The sequence below is a fragment of the Meles meles genome, chromosome 1 (genome assembly GCF_922984935.1).
Source record: "Meles meles chromosome 1, mMelMel3.1 paternal haplotype, whole genome shotgun sequence".
Classification (NCBI taxonomy): Eukaryota; Metazoa; Chordata; class Mammalia; order Carnivora; family Mustelidae; genus Meles; species Meles meles.
Window position 1 is genome coordinate 181,152,846 of NC_060066.1, and position 24,757 is coordinate 181,177,602.

At 46.4% G+C, this 24,757-nt stretch overlaps 3 protein-coding genes across 7 annotated transcripts; 2 read left to right on the top strand and 1 right to left on the bottom strand.

Annotated features, from left to right (window-relative positions):
- Window positions 1–256: 256 nt before the first annotated feature.
- On the top strand, window positions 257–12,413 carry PRDX1 (peroxiredoxin 1). The gene is made up of 6 exons (XM_046007871.1): window positions 257–408; window positions 2,595–2,711; window positions 5,892–6,045; window positions 6,402–6,524; window positions 7,290–7,420; window positions 12,060–12,413. The coding sequence occupies exons 2-6, from the start codon at window positions 2,606–2,608 to the stop codon at window positions 12,143–12,145; spliced, it is 600 nt and encodes a 199-aa protein (XP_045863827.1). The 5' UTR covers window positions 257–408; window positions 2,595–2,605; the 3' UTR covers window positions 12,146–12,413.
- Window positions 12,414–13,799: 1,386 nt separating this feature from the next.
- On the bottom strand, window positions 13,800–18,515 carry MMACHC (metabolism of cobalamin associated C). Of its 4 annotated transcripts, none has more exons than XM_046007862.1 (4): window positions 18,425–18,515; window positions 16,529–16,723; window positions 15,190–15,231; window positions 13,800–14,592 (listed from the first exon to the last, which is right to left on the bottom strand). In XM_046007862.1, exons 1-4 carry the CDS (start codon window positions 18,503–18,505, stop codon window positions 14,173–14,175), a joined length of 738 nt encoding a protein of 245 aa, XP_045863818.1. In that variant the 5' UTR covers window positions 18,506–18,515; the 3' UTR covers window positions 13,800–14,172. The 4 variants fall into 4 exon arrangements, with proteins under 4 accessions (XP_045863818.1, XP_045863817.1, XP_045863826.1 ...); XM_046007861.1 differs by having other exon boundaries at window positions 15,079–15,231; XM_046007870.1 differs by lacking the exon at window positions 18,425–18,515 and adding an exon at window positions 17,734–18,015 and having other exon boundaries at window positions 15,079–15,231.
- Window positions 18,516–18,769: 254 nt separating this feature from the next.
- Window positions 18,770–22,983, top strand: CCDC163 (coiled-coil domain containing 163). 2 transcript variants are annotated; one of them, XM_045992995.1, is made up of 11 exons: window positions 18,770–18,992; window positions 19,115–19,263; window positions 19,352–19,385; window positions 19,563–19,750; window positions 19,862–19,943; window positions 20,105–20,291; window positions 20,395–20,462; window positions 20,758–20,825; window positions 21,126–21,226; window positions 21,769–21,902; window positions 22,149–22,983. In XM_045992995.1, the coding sequence occupies exons 1-11, from the start codon at window positions 18,899–18,901 to the stop codon at window positions 22,193–22,195; spliced, it is 1,152 nt and encodes a 383-aa protein (XP_045848951.1). In that variant the 5' UTR covers window positions 18,770–18,898; the 3' UTR covers window positions 22,196–22,983. The 2 variants fall into 2 exon arrangements, 1 of the variants encoding a protein (XP_045848951.1); XR_006816650.1 differs by lacking the exon at window positions 21,126–21,226.
- Window positions 22,984–24,757: the final 1,774 nt, after the last annotated feature.

Genomic DNA, 24,757 nt, shown 5'->3' on the forward strand with positions numbered 1-24,757 from the left:
TGGATTAGACGTGATCCTCCGTGGAGCAACAGGGCCATTACCCTGGTCTGGGCCTTGAGGGGAGGACAAACAGGGGGCCCCCCACAGAGGCTGCCAGATTAACCGAGGCGGTCGGTTTTGGAGATGGACGCCCTGTGCCCTCCGACCCCAACCGTTGGCAGCTTGCAGGGGTATCCGTGTCTTCCGTGCCCGAGCCCGCCCACAGGGAGGGAAAGTGCTGAGTCACTCTGGCGGGGCTCGTTGGCTCGGGGCGGGGCTCGGACCAGATCCCCCTCCTCTCTCCTCCTCCTGCACCCCTGGCCCGCTCTGACTCTCGCGAGAGCCTTACAGGCTATAAAGGCAGCGCCCCGCGCACGTCTCACGCGTCTTCTTCCTGACTTGTTTTCGGTGTTTCTGTTCGTAGAACGGGTGAGAAACTTTCCCCATACGGCGGTCGTTGTCTTTTCCTCATTGTTCTGGGGTCCCACCCTGCTGTGACGGGGGAGGTGGCTGGGCGAGGTTTGACGCTCGAGAGTGGTTAGGCGGTACGCGCACCCTCCCGGGGGCCTCCCTTACGGATGCGGGGACCTGTTTAAACTCTTAGGCTAACGTCGGCTCGAGTTTCCTCCTCTCCCGGCAACCCGAGCACAGGCCGCTTGCTTATTGGTTCAGCGTGGCGGCCGGGCAGACTCGTGGTAGTGGTGGGCTCTCTGTCCTCATTAATCTTCCGGGCTGGTTTGGGAAGCTTCTAGAATGGACCTGGAAACTGACCTGAGGCTACCCGCCCGTCGTGTGGTAGAGGTGAAGGCTGTTGCTGGTCTGGATCTGTGGCTAGATGAAGAGTTTCAGATACTCTACCCTTTTCAGTATTTTTTTTGTGTTTGCGGAATAGGGATTGTGGTGATTGCAAATTCGTCTGTGAAGACTGCGGCTCCCCCCCCCCCCCCCCCCCCCCGCTGGTGCTTTCCGAAGTGTTACGGTGGGGTTGATAATGGGAGCGGCAGGAGGGAACCTGAAGTCGGTTTTGGGGGGTGTGGCTTTCGCCATGAAAGTTCTTGGGCTGGTCCACCGAGGCCCATACCGGCTTGAGGTCCAACGGCCTTTATCCCGCTGAGTCGAACTTAAGTGGACGTGGGGACCACCTCGAAAAGCAGGTTTGGCCTAAAAGGTGGCTTACGTTAGGGTCACACTCTATACATTTGGTCACCAAATTGCAGCTTGATGTATTAGTGTTTTTGGTATGTTAAAGGTGTTAGGCAGTAGAAAGTTTGCAATAATCGATGATCACGAGGATTTTTTTGGTTATAGTATTATGTACCAAAGAATTTCCGAACATGGATGATTAGTTTCTTTGGTCTTCAAACTGATGGATGAGTGGTTTAGATCTTAACTCCCTGCCCTTATGTTGACCTGGGTGAATACAGTGTAGCATTGCTTTTTTTCTTTTTTTTAATGTATTTTATTTTATTTTTTTATTTTTACCTCTCTTACAGTAAGGATTTTTTTTTTTTAAAGTAATCTCTAAACCCAACCTGGGGCTGGAACCCATAAAAATGAGATCAGGAGTCACATGTTCCAGCAGCTGAGCCAGCCAGGCTCCCCAACAATAAATAGACTTCTTGTTCTATTTACTGTTGATCCAGAATCCTGGCAGAAACCTGTTTTGAAGTACTGCTAGGGCTTAAACACAACCGTTAAGGTTTTGTAATTGAGCAGATGCCACAATCCTGGTTTTGTGTCTTGAAAAGTTGGATGGGCTTTAGGGTGGTTTGGTCTCCGGCAGATGGACCTGGAGAAAGGTAAAGTGTGTTTCCTGAATTATGAAGGCAGATGAAGGTGCGTTCTAGGGAAAGGGCAACTTGACCACTTTCAGAAATCAGACGTTCTGTTTGTGGCAATGTTCGTTTGGGCTCAGCTCAGGTTTGAGGCTGAATCTTCCTCTGCTGCTTTTTGTGTAATGAAAATAGAAGAAAATGCTTTTTCACAGATGATAGTAAAGAAAAAGTGAAAGAGGTATGTTTTGAAAAATTGCTGCTTTTCAATGAAAACAAAAGCTAATGTTCAGATACACATTTTTTATTTTGAGAGAGTGACCCTGAGAATGAAGGGGAAGAAGGGAGGAACGGGGGAGTGGAAGAGAGAATCACAACTGTAATCTCAGGATTACGAACCCAGCCCAAATCAAGAGTCAGGGATGCTGGGGTGCCTGGGTGGCTCAGTGGGTTAAGCCTCTTTCTGTGGCTCAGGTCATGGTCTCAGGGTCTTGGCATCCTGTCTCAGGGTCCTGGATTGCTCAGCAGGGAGCCTACTTCCCCCTGTGCCTCTGCCTACTTGAGATCTCTGTTGAATGAATAAAATAAATCTTAATTAAAAAAGTCAAGGGTGCTGAAAAGCCTGAGCCACCCACATGCTCCCGTAGTGCCTGATTTTTGTTTCAGAAGTTGGAAAGCTCAGTTTATGCCTCATACCCATATAAAAATTAATGTGTATAGTAAGGTCATTGGACAATTTTTTTTTTTTTTAATCATTCTACAGCTAAGTTTCTAGAAGAAGGGTGATAACCTAGAAGAATAAGTAAGGCTTGTTTCCAATTCACTTCCTCTTATATTTTCCAGCCAATAGCAAGATGTCTTCAGGAAATGCCAAAATTGGGCATCCTGCCCCCAACTTCAAAGCCACGGCTGTTATGCCAGATGGCCAGTTCAAAGACCTCAGCCTATCTGACTACAAAGGTAAGAGTAATAACAATAGGTTCGTAAAAGAATTTACGATCTAGGATGGCTCATTAGATTTCTCTATCTCAGACTTGACTGTAAAATGATTTACGTATATCTTAGGTCACAGTCTTAGGGTAGGAGGCTGTTGCCTTCCTGATGAAGTAGTGATTACCCGCTGTGATCACTGATCTTCTAGAGTCAGACTGCTTATGGAAAAAGCCCATGCTTTATTATGCCTGGACATACTACCTTAATTATTTCTTAGAACTCCTCAATTATATTATTGTTTAGGGGATTTTCTTGTTATGTCATTGAAAGCTCAAGTCTTTGGAGCTTAAACTGTTCAAGTTTATGAAACATCTGTCAGAGCTGCTGTATCATGAAGCAGAGGCTTAGGCACATTCCCTTGGCTGTTAGCCCCAGGAGAAGAGTTGATGTTGCATTTGGGACAGTTCTCTTTCCTGTGATAGTTTCATGCAGACACTTGGCCACCTCTAATGAGGGTACTCCTTTATTTGTTTTTTGTTTTGTTTTGTTTTGTTTGTTTTTTACCTTGTAGTCCTGGAACAGCAGGGGTTTTTTGGGGTAGTTGGTACATGGAGACTCCCTGAAGTGCAAACCTGAAACTCGGGTGTAAAGTGTACCTTTTTTTACTGGCATAGTAATTAGTTCCTGGACTCAGCTTTTGGGTAGAGCATGTGATTAAGGTTTCCTAACACATCACACTTGTTTGGAATGAGAAGCAGTTAAGAGGGGCCCTATGGAGGGAAGCACCTGGCAAACAAGGTAAGTAGCACCACAGGGAGGTGACCCTGGCCCAAGGGTAAAGGCACGGGGTTTAGAAGGAGCTGCTCTTTGTCCTCCAGGGCTTGACCTGCTGAGGCTTCATGGTGCTTGTTAGGTAAAGCCCTGGAGAGGTTTAGATGAGTGAGTTGCTAGTGATTGTGGTTTTCAGAGTAAATGTCAAAAGGAGCAGCTTAATTTTGACTTTCAGACATTGCTGCTAGGTGGAAACTAGTGAATATTTGGAATTCCTTTTAATAACTCAACCTATTAGTTGCGGTGAGTGGCTGCTTGGCTGTTTGAAGATCATCTTCTACTGGTAATCGGAGCGACTTCAGCAAAATTTAAACTAGAGATTCTGTTATACCTTACTAGGATTTTGGGAACTTTTTTTTTTTTTTTAAAGATTTTATTTGATAGAGATCACAAGTAGGCAGAGAGGCAGGCAGAGAGAGACGAGGAAGCAGGCTCCCTGCTGAGCAGAGAGCCTGATGCGGGTCTTGATCCCAGGACACTGGGATCATGACCTGAGCTGAAGGCAGAGGTTTTAACCCACTGAGCCACCCAGGCACCCCGGATTTTGGGAACTTTTGCCTCAAGAAATTTTTCTTGTCCAGTTAGGCTTGTTAGGAACAGGTTTATGGTGATAACAGATGATGATTTAAACCTTGTGTCCAGTTATTGTGGTTCATTGTGGACAAGTGCCAAAAGCCCTCGTTTCCTCTTTTTTGGTCTCTTATTAATGACTTGCAGCACAGAATCCAGCAGTTGAGCCTTTCTGTGCATTCATTGTATGCATGGCATTTACTAGTAGGTAATTTCATCCTAGGTTTTGCTTTCCTTTATTGGAGAACTTGGTATTTGCTAATTTTAACTATCTAGAGATCAAAATCATACTGAACAGTGTTCATCTTATAATTGGCAGTTAATGGGGAGGCAGGAAAATAAAGCTTAGAACTGAAAGTCTTTTTATGCAGGCTTTCCTACCACAAGAAGTTCTAGAAGTAGCTGCTAGGAAACATCTGTGTTGAGTCTAGGCATTTGTCAGTTTGTCTACCATGGGCTTAAAAAGACTTTTTCATAGGAGAAGCTCTTTTTTTTTTCCTTGTGATGAGAACTTTGTCTAAAAATTTTATTTATTTGAGAGAGAGGGAGATAGAGCAAGAATAGGAGGAGAGGGAGAAAGACTCGCCACTGAGGAGGGAGCCCGATTTGGGATAGATCCCAGGACCTTGGGATCATGATCTGAGCCGAAGGCAGAAACTTAACTTACTGAGCCACCCAGGCAACCCTGGTCTTCAGGTTTTTTTTTTTTGTTTTTTTTTTAAAGATCTTAAGTTTTTAATTCTTTAAAAATATCTGTTTGGCAGAGATAGATCACAAATAGAGCAGCAGACAGACAGAAGTGGGGAAGCAGACTCCCTGCTGAGCAGCGGGCCCACTGTGGGACTTGATCCCAGGACCCTGAGACCATGACCTGAGTAGAAGGCAGAGACCCAACCCACTGAGCTACCTGGGTGCCCCTTAACTTTTTAACTTTTTATTTACTTATTTTTTTAAAAGATTTTATTTATTTGACAGATATCACAAGTAGAGTCAGGCGGGGTGGGAGGTGAAGCAAGCTCCCTGCTGAGCAGAGATCCTGATATGGGGCTGGATCCCAGGACCCTGAGATCATGACCTGAGTGGAAGATAGAGGCTTAATCCACTGAGCCACCTAGGCACCCCAAAAGATTTATTTAAGAGCAAGAGTATGCTTGCCTGTGGGAGGGAGGGAGAGAAAGAATCTTGTGGACCCTCTTCTGTGGGTTGAGTTCACCCATGACCTGACCTGAAATCCAAGAGTTGGGTACTCAATACATTGAGCCATCAGGGAGTTTCAAGATTTTAAGTAATTTTTTTTTTTTTTTAAAGATTTTACTTACTTATTTGACAGAGATCACAAGTAGGCAGAGAGGCAGGCAGCAGGGGCGTGGGGGAAGCAGGCTCCCTGCTGAGCAGAGAGCCGGATGTGGGACTGGATCCCAGAACTCTGGGATCATGACCTGAGCTGAAGGCAGAGGCTTTAACCCACTGAGCCATCCAGGTGCCCCGAGATTTTAAGTAATTTCTAAACCCAGTGTGGGGCTCAAACTCAGAACTCCGAGATTTAGAGTTACCAGGGGCACATCGGTTAAAGCATGACTTCCTGATTTCAGATCAGGTTGTGGTCACAGGATTGTGAGATGGAGCCCCATGTTGGGCTCTGTGCTGGGTGTGGAGTTTGGTTAAGATACTGTCTCCCCTTCCCTCTGCTTCCCACTCCCTACCCCCCCAAAGCCATGCACTCCACCTGGTGCCCCTTGGTTTTTATTCTTTGTAAAGCAAGGAAGTGTGTTTCAAAGGCAAACGTCTGGTTTTCCTTCCCCCTAGGAAAATATGTCGTGTTCTTCTTTTACCCTCTTGACTTCACCTTTGTGTGTCCCACGGAGATCATTGCTTTCAGTGACAGGGCCGAAGAATTTAAGAAACTCAACTGTCAAGTGATTGGTGCTTCTGTGGATTCTCATTTCTGTCACCTGGCATGGTAAATTTCTTGGTCGATTTTGCCTGTGAACTTTGAACTTAAGTAGCAGCTGGAACTGGGGGGGCTTTGACAGTAGACTTGGCTGGCTGAAGTATTGTCTTCTGATGGGAGGGATTGCAAAGGCTCTGACTGCTCTTTTTGCTCTCTTACTACCTGGCAGCAGAGGAGCAGCAGCTTGGGTTGCAGTTGAGTGTACTCTGGTCACCTTAACTATCTTCAGGCACTCAATTTCCTCGGGAAAAGGTTTGGTCTTTGGGGGAAATAAGATTAGGAATGCTAAAAGAGGGAAGGAACAGACAACAAAAACTACACAAGAGTTTGAGTGAATGTGATTGTATATGTGCTTATTGCTTTAGGATCAACACACCCAAGAAACAAGGAGGACTGGGACCCATGAACATTCCCTTGGTATCAGACCCCAAGCGTACCATTGCTCAGGACTATGGAGTCTTAAAGGCTGATGAAGGCATCTCGTTCAGGTATATGCCTGTCAGGGGCTGACATTTCATCAAAACTACCTGATTGCCTTGAGGGACTTTGGAGAAAGGTAGGGGCCGTGATCTGTAGACTCTACTCTCTCTCCATTGTTGTGTGTGTGGGGTTTTTTTTTTTGTTTTTGTTGTTTTTGTTTTTTTGAATTTTATTTATTTGACAGGGATAGGGCCAGAGTACAAAGGGAATGGGAGAGGGAGAGGCAGGCGCCGCCATGGAGCAGGGAGCGTGATGGGGGCTTGTTCCCAGGACCCTGGGATTATGACCTGAGCTGAAGGCAGACACTTACCAGACTGAGCCACCCAGGCACCCCGTTTGTTTATTTTTTTAAAGATTTTTATTTATAATTTCTCTCTATGCCTTATGTGGGGCTTGAACTCAAAACCTTTAGATAAGAGTTGCACATTTCACTGATTGAGCTAGTCAGGCCACCCTCATCACTGTATATAATAAAGCATACAGGATGATCTCATTTCATTCTTTTTCTTTCCTTCCTTTTCTCTCTCCCTCCTTCCCTGCGTCCCTCCCTCCACACCCAATGTGGGGCTTTAACCCACAATTCCCAATATCGAAGAGTCATACCTTCTGACTGAGCCAGCCAGGTACTCCTTGTTTCATTCTTTATGTAGGAAGACAAAGTCTGCAAGTCTGGGAGGCCGGCACATTTTCATTCCCACTGCATCTCTGTTCTAACAAAGTGGTTTCTGAACCTGTACTGCATACCCCTCAAACCTTTAATCTCTTCTTCCCAGGGGCCTCTTCATCATTGATGATAAAGGCATCCTTAGGCAGATAACTGTAAATGACCTACCTGTTGGCCGCTCTGTGGATGAGACTCTGCGACTGGTTCAGGCCTTCCAGTTTACTGACAAGCATGGGGAAGGTAAGCCAATCTACCTGATAACTTTGACAACAGAATTGTGGTAGGATAGGAAAGATGGCAAGAACAATGTCTACGAAATGAAAGCATGTCTACAGGAAATAAACTGTAGTAGGTTGTAGGGTGAGGTAATGGAAAAGCCCAGGGAGGAAACTATATAAAGGCTTCTTCCAGCTGTATTGTCCCTGCTCCTGCCCTGCTCATTTAGATTCACTGCTGCAGCTTTTAACTTACTAAAGGAGTGTTGGAGAATCCTCATAGATGGGTATAAAGGCAAAATAAAAGATTGGAGAATTTCATAGAGAGATAGGGCATGCCATTCTTCACTAGTGTTTACTGGGAGAAGAGCTTTAATCCCTGTGATCCATATTCATTTTTTTTTTTTTTTTTTTAAGATTTATTTATTCGACAGATAGAGATTACAAGTAGGCAGAGAGAGAGAGAGGAGGAAGCAGGCTCCCAGCCAAGCAGAGAGCCTGATGCGGGGCTCGATCCCAGGACCCTGGGATCATGACCTGAGCTGAAGGCAGAGGCTTTAACCCGCTAAGCCACCCAGGCGCCCCCATATTCATTTTATTAGTTTTTTATTTAAGATTTGAGAGACAGTGAGAGACCACGTGAATGGGGAGGTGAGGGAGAAGCAGGCAGGTTGCCTGCCAAGCTGGGAGCCAGACAACTTGGGGCTTGATTCAGCAGGTCGCTGGGACCATGACAGTAGACAGACAATGGATGGAGCCACCCAGGTGCCTGTAGGTTTTTTCTTTTCTTTTCTTTTTTTTTTAAGATTTTATTTATTTTTTAAACTTTTCTCTTTATTTTGGAAATTTATTTGATAAAGATCAGAAGTAGTCAGGGAAGCAGACTCCCTGCTGAGCAGAGAGCCTGCTGGGGCTCTAACCTAGGACCCTGAGATCATGACCCAAGCCAAAGGCAGAGGCCTAACTGACTGAGCCACCCAGGCATCCCTTTTATTTATTTATTTGACAGGAATGCAAGCAGGGAAGTAGGAGAGGGAGAGAAGCAGGCTTCTTTCTAAGCGGGGAGCCTGACCTGGGGCTCAATCCCAGGACCCCAGGATCATGACCTGAGCTGAAGGCAGCCATTTAATGTCTGAACCACCCAGATGCCCCCACACCTCCCTTTTTTAAGATAACCTATTCGAATTTTGGAAAATAAAAGGACTAAGATAACTTGCCCAAAGACTAGACAGATAACAGCTGTAATACATTTATATCTTTAAAAAAAAATTTTTTTTTAATGATTGATTTATTTGAGACAGAAAGAGAAAGGGGTAGAGAGAGAGAAAAGCAGACTGCGTTGAGCAGGGAGCCCCTGAGATCATGACCTGAGCTGAAGGCAAAAGCTAAACCAACTGAGCCACCCAAGCCACCCATTTTTATCTTCTTAAATTACATTGTATTGTAGTGTGGTACTTAAAATCTGGAATTAACCAAGTTATATAAGTGTTTATATAAAATTTACTTGAGAGGTTAGGGCTAGGATGTTTTGAGATGAAATACCTAGGTTCTTTAGGTGTTTGAGGATGAAAGAACATGTTTCTTTTACAAGTTTGTTCTTCTAAAATCTACACATTACCAACAGATTGAACTTGAGAGTTTTAATCTAGCATTTGTTAGAGTGTAGGCTGCCTTTTTCTTATTCTGCAGCACTAATATTTTCCTCATATTTTCATTGCTTTGTGATAAAGTACTGAACTACTTGATCCCAGCTTTTGAGTTAGTAAGGCTGTAGCTTTTTGACCCCCTCACCCCATTGGTACATAGTTGTTGATGGACTGAGACAACCTTACCCTAACTAAGACCTAGTTTAGTTTTTAAGGACTTAGGTCATGAGGCTACAATTGCTGGGTAAATGGGGGAATGGAGATCTTGAACTCCATAACCTCCCAAGCTCGATGCAATTGGGGACAAAATAGTTGTGATCAAGTGCTACTGAGGTAAGTTGAAGTACGTAGATGTACTTGGATGAATTTGCCTTAGTGCATCACATTTTCTTTCTCTAGGTGATAAATCATTCAGACTAGTTTTCTAAGGCCCATGTCCTCTCTCATATTAGGATACAGAACATGGAAGTTAAGAGTCTGAATTAGTGGTGTCTGCTTGGGGGACCTGAAAGTGGTGGTTTTTGCTAGAGTTGGAGGCTAATAGGGATGTGAGTGATATCCGAAGGTACCCTTTGTAGAAGTGAGTGTGGGCTTTACCTTAGCGCATTGAAGGAGCAGATGGTTCCTGACACTGCCCCCTGGTGGGGGATGAGATTCAGCACAAAGACAGAAGGAGTTAGGGATGGCAAAGAACTGCATGTAGCCTAGACTCTTGAATCTGCTTTCATAACTCTGAAGCTTGCTTCTTCAGACTCTTGGTCTCTTCAGCTTCCCATCCCACTAAAACAAGCACAGCTTTGTGTGCAGCTTTTATGGTTTATATGAAGGTTAATCTTGAGAGCCTATAAATACCAGGCACGCCGAAGTACTTTTTTAAAAACAACTTATTTGACAGGGAGATAGAGAGTACAAGTAGGCAGAGCAGCAGGGAGAGGGAGAAGCAGGCCCTTTGCTGAACATGGAGCCTGATTTGGGGCTCGATCCCAGGACCCTGGGATGATCTGAGCCAAAGGCAGACGATTAACTGACTGAGCCACCCAGGCATCCCTCTGAAGTACTTTGCATGTATTAATTTACACTACATGCCAATTTTTATTGACGTATAATTAACTTACAATATCAGTTTTTAGGTGTACAATGTAATTTTTCTTAAAAGTTATTTATTTGAGGGGGAGAGAGAGAGCATGAGAAGGGGGAGAGGGTGAGAGGGAGAAGCAGACTCCCACCGAGCTGGGAGCTGGGTGCGTACTCGATTTTGGGACTCCAGGATCATGACCTGAGCTGAAGGCAGTTGTTTAACCAACTGAGCCACCCACGTGCCCCCATAATGATTCAGTTTTGTTTTTTTTTTAATATTTATTTGACAGATGACAATTAGGCAGAGAGGCAGACAGAGAGGGGGAAGCAGGCTCCCTGCCGAGCAGAGAGCCCGATGGCGGGGCTCGATCCCAGGACCCCGAGATCACGATCCAAAGGCAGAGGCTTAATCCACTGAGCCACCCAGGTGCCCCAATGAATCAGTTTCATTTGTGTAGTTGTATTTCCTACATTTTTTATTTGCTTTCCAAGTTTTTATTTAGATACTAGATAGAGTAATAATTAGTTTCAGGTGTAGAATTTAGTGATTTCATCACTTACAAGCTACTAGTGGTCCTCACAAGTGATCTCCTTAACACCCATCAACCATTTAACCCATGCCCCCCCCCCCCCCCCCCCGCCCCGCCAACCCTCAGTTCCATATAATGAAGAGCCTACAGAGATCACAAGTAGGGGGAGAGGCAGGCAGAGAGAGAGAGAGGAGGAAGCAGGCTCCCTGCCAAGCAGAGAGCCTGATGCGGGGCTCGATCCCAGGACCCTGTGATCATGACCTGAGGGAAAGGCAGAGGCTTTAACCCACTGAGCCACCCAGGCGCCCCTAAAAAAAAATCTTTAAAAAAAAAAAAAAAGTCTTATAGTTTGTCTCCCTCCCGATGCATCTTGTTCCATTTTTTTCTTCCCTACCCCCTCAAACCCCCACATTGCCTCTCAAATACTTGGTATTCGGGGATCATATAATTGTCTTTCTCTGATTAATTTTGCTCAGCATAATAACCCTCCAGTTCCATCCACGTCGTTGCAAATGGCAAGCTTTCCTTTCTTTTGATGGCTGCATAGTATTCCATTTGTGTGTGTGTGTGTGTGTGTGTGTGTGTGTGTATACACACACACCATATCTTTATCCATTCATCTGTTAATGGATAGGTTCTTAACATAGTTTGGCTATTGTGGACATTGCTGCTCTAAACATTGAGGTGCACGTGTTTGGATCACCACATTTGTATCTTAAGGGTAAATAGTACAGTTGCTGGGTTGCAGGATAGCTCTATTTTCAACTTTTTGAGGAACCTCCATGCTGTTTTCCGGAGTGGTTGCATCAGCTTGCATTCGCATTGAAGGTTTTTTTTAAAAACGTGTGTGAAGCATACATGAAACTAAGCAGGAAATACAAATGCCTATTCACCCACTCTCTACTGTTAATTTTTCTTTTAAAGAGTTTATTTTTTGTTGATGTAGACACAGTAAGAGAGGAGGAACACAAGCAGGAGAGGGAGAAGTAGGCTTAATCCAAGGATCCTGGGATCTTGACCTGAGCCAAGGACAGACTCTTAACGACTGAGCCACCTAGGCACCCCACTGAAAAATCTTAATATTGTTCTGTCATGTATACTTCAGACAGATTATTTCTAGAACACAGCATAAAATTGAAGCTGTTATTTTTCTTCAAATTTCAGGTGCTACAAATTTAGGTGTAATAGTGTTAGGGCTGTGGTGAGGATTAAATTACATGTTTATAGTTAGCCTTGCACCGAAAGGCTGGAATGATTTCAGACTGTAGCATAGGCTTCCTGGTTCTGGTATGTTCAGCCTAGCCTCTTAGGGTATCAGATTTGGTATTGAGCCCTATGTCTCCATTTGTTCATGGGAGAAAGGTGGAGCTCATGACTGAGCAGGTTATTAACAATACTTAATCTCTTGCAGTGTGCCCAGCTGGCTGGAAGCCTGGCAGTGATACCATCAAGCCTGATGTCCAGAAGAGCAAAGAATATTTCTCTAAGCAGAAGTGAGCGCCGGGCCATTTTAGGGCTGGGCTGCAGTGGGTGGCTGTGAAAACAAAATCTCTTTTGTACTATTGTTATGCTTAAAACACAAGACTTAGACTGTGCAGATGTGGTATGGGATGGGACAGGCCTTTCCTGCAGGGGTTGGGGAGACCAGCCTTTCTTCCTCTGGAGAGAATGGCCTGAACTGTGTTACAGGGCAGGCCAACTGTGATGTACAGTAGTAGGGCAACACTTTTGATCTTCGGTGGTTTCTATTAAACTTGAACTGAGACTGTGTTTGATTATTCACTGCGGGGGGGGGTTGTGCTACTAACTTTAGATTTGGAGAGGAATTTACGCCCTGCTTTCCCTTTTTTTAGGAGAAAATGAGGATGAGAGCTTCAGAATCAATTGTAAGGGGGGGTGCAGGGGAAAATACAACTAGACACAGGAAATGGAACTGAACCCAGGTGGTGGTAATATTTTCATTATATCTGGGGGAAGAAAGTAAGACCTGCAGTCTTACTGGCTGAAGCATTGCAATATGTGTTAATGGGTTAAAGCATAAATTACAGGCTTTAGATAGTGAGGCCCCAATAAGATTATTTGGGACATTTACCTTCGTAACTACCTGGGAGTGCTGTATGAGAACTGAAGCTTGGACTCATAAATCCCTGCTACTGGGTTTATGAAAGATCAGAAGTAGAGGCTTTGAAACTAAAAGGGGGAGGGGAAACAAAGATCCCTAGTGTTTATAGGGTAAAGTTTTCTGTATTAAAAGCACAGTGCTGGGATACCTGGGTCACTCAGGTGTGTGTCTGAGGCTCTGGTCATGGTGCCAGAGTCTTGGGATCGAGTCCCATGTCCGGCTCCCTGCTCATGCTGCGTGCTTGCTTGCTCTCAAAATCTTCAAAAAAAACCCCACAGTGCTGAGCACTAAAGTTGGCTTTGATCCTAGCCTTGATTTGAAGGTAGTCCTTTTTTGGCCCTCACTGTACTGAGGGAGGGAGGGATGTTTGGGGAGAAGATGGGTGCTTTCTGAGCCCTTGTGGCTAAGGAAGAGAACTGAGTCTGTTTGTTCTGAACTCTACTAGAAACCTGTCAGCTACTTAAGCCTATTCTCACTCCTCCAAGCAAGACCTCTATAAGCAGCGGTACAGGATTGCCTGGGCATTCAAAGACTGCTGACACTTACTTTTTAAAGAAAAAATTTTTTAAAAAAGATTTGACAGAGCCAGAGAGGGAGAAGCAGGCTTCCTGTGGGACTCCGTCCTAGGACCCTGGATCCTGACCTGAGCCACCCAGGTGCCCCTTGACACCACTTTAATAAGCCAGGCATTGTTTCTGAAGTGCTTTACATGTATTTATTCATTACCCACAATAAGCCTATGAGGCAGATGCCATTAGTGGATGATAACCCTTTAGAAAGCCATTTTTTTTTTTTAAAAGATTTATTTTTATTTATTTGACAGAGATCACAAGTAGGCAGAGAGGCAGGCAGAGAGAGAGGAGGAAGCAGGCTCCCTGCTGAGCAGAGAGCCCGATGCGGGACTCGATCCCAGGACCCTGAGATCATGACCTGAGCTGAAGGCAGCAGCCTAAACCACTGAGCCACCCAGGCGCCCCTAGAAAGCCATTTTTAAGATTCTACTTGACAGCACAAGCAGGGGGAGGGGCAGATGGAGAAGCTGTCTCCCTGAGGAGCAGGGAACCTGAATGGGGCTTGATCCCAGGACCCCAGGATGGTGACCTAAGCTGAGGGCAGACATTTAAGTACTGAGCCACCCAGGTGCTCCAAGACTTCATAACAAGTAGCATTTTGGAGCACTGCAGAGAAATGCTAACAGGAGTAATCCCATATTCCAAGCCAGGTGGGAATTCTGGATCTGCTTTGATTTGCTGCGACTAAATTCTGAGCCTCATCTTCACTGAAGATCTCCATAATTTCTTCTATCAAGAATATACCCAAAATAAAACCTTGCCTTGCTGAAAAGCAAAACAAGTCCTAGCAAGTACTACTAATAAATAGGGATCTCAGGGGAGGGAGGATGTCAAGGGCCAGGGGATGTCGGTGGTGAGACACTGGGGCTGAGCCAGCCCCAGGCTCTGCTGGAATTCTGGGGTTTTTTGGGTCTGAGTACTGTAGAAGATGGTTCAGCAGGCCTAGAGCTAGGATCCTCGGAGGGCTGGGCCAAGCCCAAGAAGGCTAGACGTTGGGCAGGTGGAGTGGAAAAGTAAGCCTTTTGCTCTTCTGAGTAGCGCTCCTGTGGTGTCACAGCATCCCGGTAAGTCCAGTCACGCCAGTGGAAATTAAACCCTTCAAGCAAGGTGATTCGGTCAGCTCTCTCAGGTACACAGTCCAGGGGCTTTGTGGGTTGCAGATCTGGCACCTCTATTCCTGGCAGGAGCACCACTCCTCTGATGGCAAACCAGCCCCCATATCGGGGGTGTATGCACACACCTGATATGTGCTGGAAGAGAGTTAAAAAAAGGCAAGGTCATGGAGGTCACTAAGTCCAACTACCATCATTGCAGATTAGGCTTGTTCATATCTCAAAGGACACTGATTCCACATTGAACCTCTCCTAGCTGGGCTCCCCCATTTCCTCTCCCAGACAACCCTTTTCATGACCTTACTCTGGCCATGAGGAAGGCGCGTTCCTTAAACTGAGCCACCTCCATTGGTTTCCCAGTCTCACCACTGGTCTAATCATTGCTCTAACCCTTCCATCCTGTAACCAGATTTTAAGAACAGCCTAGGTTCTCTGAGCTGATGTGTTCCCAGGTAGGCTCCAGAGCGCATGTGGTGTTGGGCTCCTGACCCACCTGACATTTTTCTCTGGTACTGGGTCTACCAATCCCTTACCCAGGAGAGAGGGAGGAATGTTGGAGTTGGTATCTTGAGGGGCCTTCACTATTTTCTCCCAGTCCCTACTCATTCATACTTGTCCTCTGACCTGGTCCCCCCAGGGGTCAGCCTCCACATCCTTTCGTTGGTAGTAGTAAGCAGCCCCTGCCACATGGGCTGCAGTCTGGGCCAGTATCTTGGGGCGCCGATTGGGGTGTACCTCATAGTCAGCGATGACTTCGATTTGCAACTCTGGGAGGTTCTGGGATAGAGATGGAAGCTCATTTCAGCATGAAAAGAATCATGACTTTGCCCCACAAAGCTCTTACTTGTGTTAAGGTCCTGTCCTCAGAAATCATTTGAGGTGAAAACATGACCTTAAACTTGGGCGGTGGGTGCAGGGGTCCACTGTGAAGAAAGTGATCTGTCCAGGAGGGTTCACATTTGAAAAGAAATAACAAGGTCTTACTCAGAAGCTTCTATGATGAGGGGCTGGGGCGCCTAGGTGGTGCAGTTGGTTGAGTGTCATATTCTCAGTTTAGGCTCAGATCTCTGAGGGTCAGGAGACAGCATTCTGTGTCAGGGTCCACCCTCAGCACAGAGTCCATTTGAGATGCTCTCTCCCTCTGCCCCTTCCCCCGGCACTCTAAATCTTTTTTTTTTTTTTTTTAAGATTTTATTTATTTGGGGGCGCCTGGGTGGCTCAGTGGTTTAAGCCGCTGCCTTCGGCTCAGGTCATGATCTCAGGGTCCTGGGATCGAGTCCCGCATTGGGCTCTCTGCTCGGCAGGGAACCTGCTTCCCTCTCACTCTCTCTGCCTGCCTCTCTGCCTACTTGTGATCTCTCTCTGTCAAATAAATAAATAAAATCTTTAAAAAAAAAAAGATTTTATTTATTTGACAGACAAAGATCACAAGTAGGCAGAGAGGCAGGCAGAGAGAGAGGGGGAAGCAGACTCCCCACTGAGCAGAGAGCCAGATTCGGCGCTCAATCGCAGGACCCTGAGGTCGTGACCCGAGCCAAAGGCAGGGGCTTAACCCACTGAGCCACCCAGGTGCCCCTCTCTCTAAATCTTTAAACAAAAATTTATTAATGAGGGGTGACTAGTCTGCCTTCCAGAGTCCCAGTGTGGATGAAGACTTGGCCCAGCTTCAGGGAGATCCAATGTATGTGTATGTATTTTATGTGCACGTGTGTGGTAGGGAAATAACTTCCGGTTTAGGGCAAAGGGGTGACAGATGGCTTGGCGGATGCTGGGCTTATTCCTATTTCATTGGGAGGCCAAGAGAAGTCTGGCTTGAGGTTCATATAATCAATTGTCTATCTGAGTAGGGTGAATGAGATTGATTCCAGACCTGGGGATTGCTAGAAGTAGGTGGCTGAAATGGGGGTAAGAAAGCAGAATGGGGAGAGATCATAATGTCAGGGATGGTTTTAGGATATCCTTCTATCTGGGAAGTGGCTCTTGGGTCTATGTAGGTCTAGTCCTGCAGTGGGCTTAGAGGAGCTGGAAGCAGCTACAGGTTTGGAAGCTGGGGGAATATAAGAGCCTTGCTCACCTCTCTAACTCGGCCCAAGTGGTAGGCCACACATTGGTCCACAGGGTCAGTCAGTCGTTGGAGGTGGCAGCTCTGCAGGAATGGTTTGAGGGCCCGGTCAAACATGGCAGGTGTGCTGAGTACTAGGAAGGCCAGGGTAGGTCCTGGCAGGGTTAGGTGGAAGGTTGGAGGCAGGAGTGCATTATACCATGCCACCTGGAACAGAGAGAAAATTCAGGCCACACAGAGGGCCAATTTAGGCCTATGCTAGGCCCCTACCTCATCCTAGCATTCAAGGCCTCATACATCTTGTCTCAGTCTCCATTTCATTCATTTAGTCCATGGATTTGTACTGATCCTGCATGATGATGAGGGTGAATATGACAGGGAATTTGGAATAGAGAGGCAGAACATTCATGAACAACTAAGAACCAAAAGAAATTATACTGCGATTAGTGCAATGACTGGACCAGATGAGGGTCCTGTCAAATTAGAAAAGGCTTCTTGGAAGCTGTTTTGAAGGAATCTGACAGAATGATGGGGAGGGAGAATCTGTTATAAACAGAGGTCACATCATTAGCAAAGACATGCAAAAAGGGCATATTTGGAAAACAGCAGATTTCCAGTTTGACAGAAGCGAAGGGGAGCAAGAAAGGGGTGGAGAGATCAGTAGGCATGAGATTATGACTGGTCTAGAGTACCAATTTAAGGAATATGGGTCTAATTTGGTGACGAGGGGCTAGCCATCGAAGATTGAAGGAATAAACGGACACGATTAGTTTTAGAAAGATCTGGCTGCAGTGTGGAGGATGGACAGCATGCAGAATGACAGCAAGCAGGTTACTGCAGTAATCCAAGTGAGGAAACTGGCCTGGACCACCAGAGCACAGAGGGGTTGGAAGGAAGGGAATGGATTTGGGAGATTCAGGTGACAGATTCCAAAAGTCCTGGTGTGTGACTGGATGTGGGGTAGGGAAAGGGTGAGAAGTAGGAGCCCAGATGACTGGCTCTGTTCAGTACAGTAATTCACATTACCCACCCACGTCTACCTAACCCACCAGACAGTCATTCTCACTCTCTCCATACCTGCCATCCACCACTACCTCCACACCTTTACTCAAGCTGTTCCTGATATTTGGGATATACATAGTCCTCCTTCCTTCTTCTCACATGTAGCTCAACTCCACTTTTTCTGGTTAGTCCTCCTTAAGCTAGACCCAACCTACCTCTTCCTCTATATTCTTTTCCAGCACTGCTGTGGGCCGCTCAGTGGAAGGGGTGGGAGTGGGCTGCTCTTAAGCATCAGGCAAAGGTGATTTAGCTTCGTACAAGCACACAGCTTAGTACAGGGGGCACTGGATTAGGGGGAAATGGATCTATTTAAACAAGGGTAGGTGGTGGTGCCAGACTTCTGTGTCAGACAAGTGCACAGTTTATGTATCCAGCCCAGCGCTGGTGATTGGCAACATCATGAATTATTCTTCTGTTGGTAGATGGAACAAACCAGCCTATTGTTTGCTTGTTCAACAACAGGAATGCCCTTTCCTCCACAGATGGCCTAAATGTTAGCTACGCAAAACTTCCAGGCCTTGCCCTATCCTAATTCCTTCAGGAAGCTTCTAAAGTGACTGGCTCTAGAGGTCACTTTTTCCTCTGCATGTAGAGGTGACAGAGCCACAAAATCACTGGATTATGTTTCTCCTATTTATCAATATAGCATTATATGGGCGTAAAAGGACAAAGGTGCGACCGTTTCTCTACTTTTTTTAAACCGAGTCACGGCTGACACCCTGTCCCGGTAGGTCAGGGGGACATGGGCCAGGGGAGCTCGGGAAAGACCAAAAGACTCGGGTTCACGCCGGTAGCGCCCAGGTAAATCATACACCTCGCCCAGCACCGCAGGAGGGATGAACCAACCTGAAAGGGGTAAACCTCGAAGCCAAAAGGGCACAACGTGTCCTCGATCTTCTGCTTCAGTTCTGCGACCTGCGGCTCCATAGCTCACGCTACGCGCAGAGCTTGCTGGGGAATGGAGTCTTAAGGATAACCTGGTCTGTTAAGTTTCAAGGTACCTTGGACTCCATTTCCCAGGAACTACTGGGACCAGCAGCGGGATAGTGTTGACTTGGTGCAATGCATCTTGGGATATGTAGTTCACATGGTCCTTGAGGCCAACAGTTACAGAATCCAAAAGCCTCAGTTTCCCGGCAAGCTTCACGGTAAGGGTCTGAGTGTTCGTGTCGCTTCCAAAACGTAGTTCGGTAGCCTCCATCGCCGGTTGTCTCCGTGAGAGACGAACTCAGTTTCCCAAGTGGCAGTGCGGCTACAAGTCCGAAGTCGCACTTTCGCGGTCTATAAGGAGGGTTTGAACCGGGTGGCGCCTGTAGTTGCATGGTTCGGCGTGATGACACCTGTGTCTTGGATCTGGAGTGGTCTCGACCAAGATTCGGCACTCTCAACTCTCACCTGATATCTGCGTATCAGAGTATCTCGCTTTCCCCCTACTTTCCCCAAGCGCCGTTCCCCTGACTAGTCCCACTTTTGGCCTGATGCCTTTAGTATTACATCCCCGATACCCACTCTCTGTCTGACGTGTGGCTTTACCGGGCTGTGCTTCGGGTATTCTGAGCTGGGAGAGCAAGGGCACGAGACGCCAGGACGCAGCCTCGCCAAAGGTTATGAGTAGGAGCCCAAGCTGGTCTGAGCACCTAGACGAACTTCTCAATGCTACTGATGGAAATGTGGCCAGGATTAAGGTGAGGGGGCGCCTAAGGGCCCCCATTTGGAGTTTTGGGTTTAGGGACACTCAGAGCTTAATGGCCTGTGTACTTGTTTCTTTTGTAGCAGCGGCTATATCCTCTTGGAATCTCCACAGCAGGTAAGTGTTGTCCCTTTTCTACCTTCCAGCCTTTTCTCTTTCCAGGATCTGCCTTTCTCTAGTGCCTGTACCATCCACTATTCCTTCCAGATTCCAGCGGTTTTCTTTTCTGAGCAGACATCTGTTTTGCCCCCAAAGATAGGCCTCAAAATTGTCCCTTACTTACTCGCTCAACAGGAGACGTGGCTGGGACCTGGATTTCCCCTCATCACTTGCCTCCACAGTCTGGAGTCCAAACTCGACAGCCTTGGGGTCTAGAGACTCTCTTTGTTCCAGAGAGGCTGAGTTGGGCTGAGGCCCATAGAGCAACTTCTCTCCGGGATGAAGTTAGTATTCTGCGATCCCAGCTTCAATCCCAGGCTCAGGTAAAGCATGGACTTCTAGGTTTTATGTGTGGTGTTTGTATGAGATGAGGATATCAGGGATTGGGGAAGCCCTTTACATAGTAGCTCATGTGGTTTTTCTTGCCTGGGTAGGTGACTGAGGCACTAAGGCAGGCTGTGCAGGGGCTGCTGGAAGAGCAGGAGCAGCAGAAGTACCAGATCTGTGCCCTGGAAGGTATCTGGCCAGTTCTTTTTTTCATATGGATAGCTCATTATGTATGCACACGGTTTTGTTACACACCTGTGCACTTACTTGTGTCTTGATTTGCAAGTGGAGTGTCTGGGCTCTTGTACAAAGCTCTCAGAAGGGCTGACACTCAACTTGTCCCACTACAGCTTCACTAAAGTTGCTGCAGGGGGGCCCAGAGCGGAGGGCCCTCCTCCTGGAGCAACGCCTGGAGGGGCTGAGAAGGGAATTACAGGTTCTTCGAAGTCAGGTGCAGGAACAGGCCCAAGCCCAAATACAAACAGGACCACGAAAGTGCAGTGCTTCTAGTGGCCTTCGCCAAGAACTGCAGAATGAGTATGTGATGGGCAAGTTCTCTCCTTCAGGCCTCTAACTCCTCGTAGTGTCCTCTCTGGTCTTATTGACTGACTTTAGGATGACTCTGCTGTCATCTGTGCAGGCGGCAACTCCTGTGGGAGGAGTCAGAGATTCTTCGGGAGGAGCTGAAGCTTCTGCGGGACCAGCTGAGTGAGTAAAAGATTAGGGGTAGGTACAAATTCACCTGTTCTCTTTTCTGGACGGTTTTTTTGCTACCCCAGTAAGTGGCCGTAGCTTTGATTGCTTGAGCTGCTCAGAAGTCTGGCCAAGTGTTTTGTCTTACCTTCGTGGTATGAGTCTAGTCTCCCCAGTCAGCTAGGAAGTTTCCCAGTAGTTACGCCAGAATGCTCCATCTCAGTTTTCAGCACCAGGCTGGGCACAAGGCATGGAGGGGAAGGGAAAGAAGTTGGAGAATAGCTCCCTTACATTTTTCTCTCATCTGAAGGCCAGCACCAGGAGCTGCTGCTGAAACAGATGGCTGAGGGGCAGCAAGCTCAGGCCCACAGCTCGAAGGTAGGGCTAGGATTGGACCTATCTCTTCATATTTCCCTGTGGAGGCCCCTTCCTTTCTTCTCTGTCTCTTCTGATCTGCAGGCAGGCCAGGATATTCTTTTCCACCCTGTCTGTTTCTCTTTTCCCTGTGCTGACTCTCTCTCTCTCCAAAACTCTTCCTCCCAAGCCCTCTTCTCCAGGTTGAGAAACTGTCATTGCCCACATGAGAGTTCCATGTGTTCTGTATATGCCAGTGGTGGGGAGGGTTATTCCTCCTGGAGAGGGAGAGGTTTGGGCCTACCTGGGTCTGTGGTCTGGCAGATGTTGGAGCAGCTGCAAAGTGGCCAGGAGGGCAAGGGTCATACCCTGGAGGCTTCCAGGACAGAGGCACAGGAAGTCCGGCGTGAGCACAGCCTCCACAGGTCAGGGGATGTGGGTGCTTGTGGAAGTGGAAGGGATTTGTCTCAGAGGCCAGGCATTGGGGACCAACATTCAGCTATTGTAGATTTTTTAAAAAGATGTTATTTATTTATTTATTTGGGAGAGAATAAGAGAGAGAGAGAGCATGAGCAGGGGACAGGCAAAGGGAGAGAGAGAATCTCAAGCAGACTCCTTGCTGAGTGCAGAGCCCAGTGTGGAGCTCTATCCCACAACCCCAAGATCACGACCCAAGCTGAAATCAAGAGTCAGACACTCAACGGATTGAGCCATTCAGGCACTCCTCAGCTATCTTAGATTTGACACTGGTTGGTGGGGGTGTATGAGTGTCTGGGTTACAGCCCATAAAGATAATACTGGGCATTCTTTACTTGATACAGGGTCACTGAGGTATCTTCATATGTTTAGAGGATGAAGAGGGAGGAGACTGGAGTTCTGGCCTCAGGATGGAGGACAGTTCTGTGCTGGGAGGGTCCCCTTGTCCTACAGTCACCATCTCTGCCTCTGATTCTGTTTCCCTTTCCAGGACTTCCGTTCACATCTTCCAATCTAACCTGCCTGTGGCTGCCACCTTCGCCATGTCTCTTTCTTCATCTCGCTCTGAAGTCAGTCTTCCGGACAGTTACAGTGGCTGGGAACATTTAAGGAAGCTAGGTGGAGGTAAGGGCAGGGATCCTAGGTGTGGGTGAGCCTGAATCTGAAGGTTCATGGGTGTCTGCTACCCAATTGTTTGGGACTGGGTAGAATGGAGTCTCTGCCTCTTTTTTTGTGAATCCATCATCCTCTGTTATTACTTATCCCAAGTTAAGCCTGTATGTTACTCCTCATCAGGTGGGCACAGGGCTTAGTTCTGTGTGTATTATAGTGCTTGCTGATGGTTTGTTTTCTCTTCCTTTTCTTTCTTAGATCTCCAGAGGTGCACACTTTCTAAACTGGAGCCCAGTAGCTTATAGCTCTAGGCCCAGAGCCTTCTGCAGGAGAACCTCTTCTTTAAGGGCCTCACAATGTTCCTGAGTGACCTGTAAGGACTTGTATGAGTAGTTTTGCTCACTTTTCCCCTCCAAGGCCCTGTTTCTCGTCCCCTTTACCTCTCTTCTCTTGATCTAGCTGGTACCTGCCCTCCTTACTGGGGCTTGTCACTGCCTGCCCATCCTTGCCCACCAGCTGCAATAAAATGTTTTAACCCTCCCTGATATCTTCTGTGAATCAGCACCTACATGGGATACTGTACCTTTTCTTCCTCCTGTTACTTGACTGCTTCCTGCCATCTCTCTCTGAAACCCAAGTTCATAGATATTTATAGTTATACCTTCCGAGTTCAAGCCCTGCACTCAGTGGAACTTGGAAGGAAATGGGAGCTCCCGTTCTGGTGGGTAGAATGAGTTAGGACAGTGCTCTGGGGAAGTATTGCTGTGGGGATGCAGAGGAGAGCGAGGCATTCAGGTAGGCCCTGGACCTGAGTAGTAGGAGGCTTCCTCTTCTCATCTCCAGCTTCTGCATCTTAAAGCTTACTTCAGTCTCACCACACCTCCTCAACTTCAGCAGCCCAACCCAGCTTACATTTCTGTAGCAGTTTCCTGTCTCTTTTCTTCCAGTTTCTACCTCTAATCCAGTGGCTTTTAGAATTATTTGGCTGTGGGGCACCTGGATGGCTCAGTGGGTTAAGCATCTGCCTTCAGCTCAGGTCGTGATCTCAGGGTCCTGGGATTGAGCCCCACATCGGACTCTCTGCACAGCAGGGAGCCTGCTTCCTTCCCCTCTCTCTGCCTGCCTCTCTGCCTACTTGTGATCTCTATCTATTGAATAAATAAATAAAATCTTTAAAAAAAAAAAGAATTATTTGGCTGTGACCTCCACTAAGAAATACAATTTACATTGTAGTAAATATATGATGTATATCATTTAATAAGTATGTACACGTATATTTACCAAATGAAAGAAATTTCATGACCTATTTTTTAAAAAGATTTTATTTATTTGAGAGAGAGAGTGTGTGGGTGAGCACAGAGGGAGAAGGAGAAGACGACCCCCTGCTGAGCAGGGAGCCCGATTTGGGACTCAACCCCAGGACTCTGAGATCGTGACCCAAGCAGAAAGTAGGTGCTTAACTGATTGAACCACCCATGTGCGACCAAATTTTATGATATAATACTCACTGAATCACTAGGAGTGATGTACTCTGATATTTCCTATTATATTAAAAAACTAGGCCTTGTGGTTATTGGTTCTAATCCTTTCATCACTGGGTTGCTTCCTGGGAAGTATATCTTTCTATGTAGACTAAGGACAGCTTTACTTTCACCTTACCTGGATTTTGTATTCTGGACAATGCAGTCTAAGATTTCCTTAGAAGCAGCAGCATCCAACTAAGATCTCATGAGGTCTCTTCCACTGCTAAATATAGACAAAGGATAATGCCATTTATCCACAGAGTGGATATTTATTGAACATAATACATACCAGCCCTGGTGTGTATTTGCCCTCAGCTAAGATATGCAGTGGGCTCATAAGGGTCCCAGCTCTTAGCTCCATCTAGTTGGGAAGAGGAGACAATTATCTGAAATAAAAGCCTAATAAAAGGCTGAAATGAGTAGGTAGGAGCTACTTCCTCTTATGGGGTATATTTAAGGCCTTGGCCCAACTAGCAGACAGGTCATGAAGAGTGGACCTTTGATACCTGAATAGCTCTAAGGCATTCCTTGGTTCTTTCTCCTCAGTAGTAAGGAGATTGCTGAGGGGCACCTGGATGGTTCAGGGGGTCAGGCTTCCAACTCTTGATTTCCTCTCAGGTCATGATCTCAAGGTCTTGGGATTAAGGGGGAGTCTGCTTGAGATTCTCTCCCTCCTCCAGCCCAACTCTCTCTCAAATAATTACATAAATCTTAAAAGAAAAAAGAGATTGCTGAGAGTGGAATGGTAGAGATCAAACTTGGGTCAAACAGAACTTGTTCAAAAAACTAAATACAATCAAGACTCATTTTCCTTCTCAAGGTACAAGTAATCCTAGTCTTTTACATCTTTCACTGGGCATATGATAATGTCTGGTATGATGGCGTTATTCAATTCTGCTTGGTAGAAAGCTGTACTTATTTATCAACTTCTTTGCATCTGGCTTTTTGCGAGACAGGTTTGCAAGTGTGCCTGGGCTTCAACAACAGAAAAATTCAATAGCAACGTGGAACAATGGTATTTGAACTGTCACCAGGTGGCAGCACATCATGTATTGCCAGAAGAATGATAGGGAAAAGGCTTTGGGCCAACCGTCCTGGGCTGGGGTGATTTCTTTTCTCCTTCTGGAGATAACTGTGAGCTACCAATTAATCTAACTAAAAGAGTATCCTGTTAAGGGTACTGTGTTCAAGAACCGTTGACAGCTCTCAGAGCATAAAAAAGAAAGGACAAATTAAGCATTTAAACTCAATTCACATTTAATCTCCATTCTTATCTCCTATCATATGTTTCTTTAAAAATTTTTTTTTATTTAAATGTAGTTGACACACAATGTTACATTACAT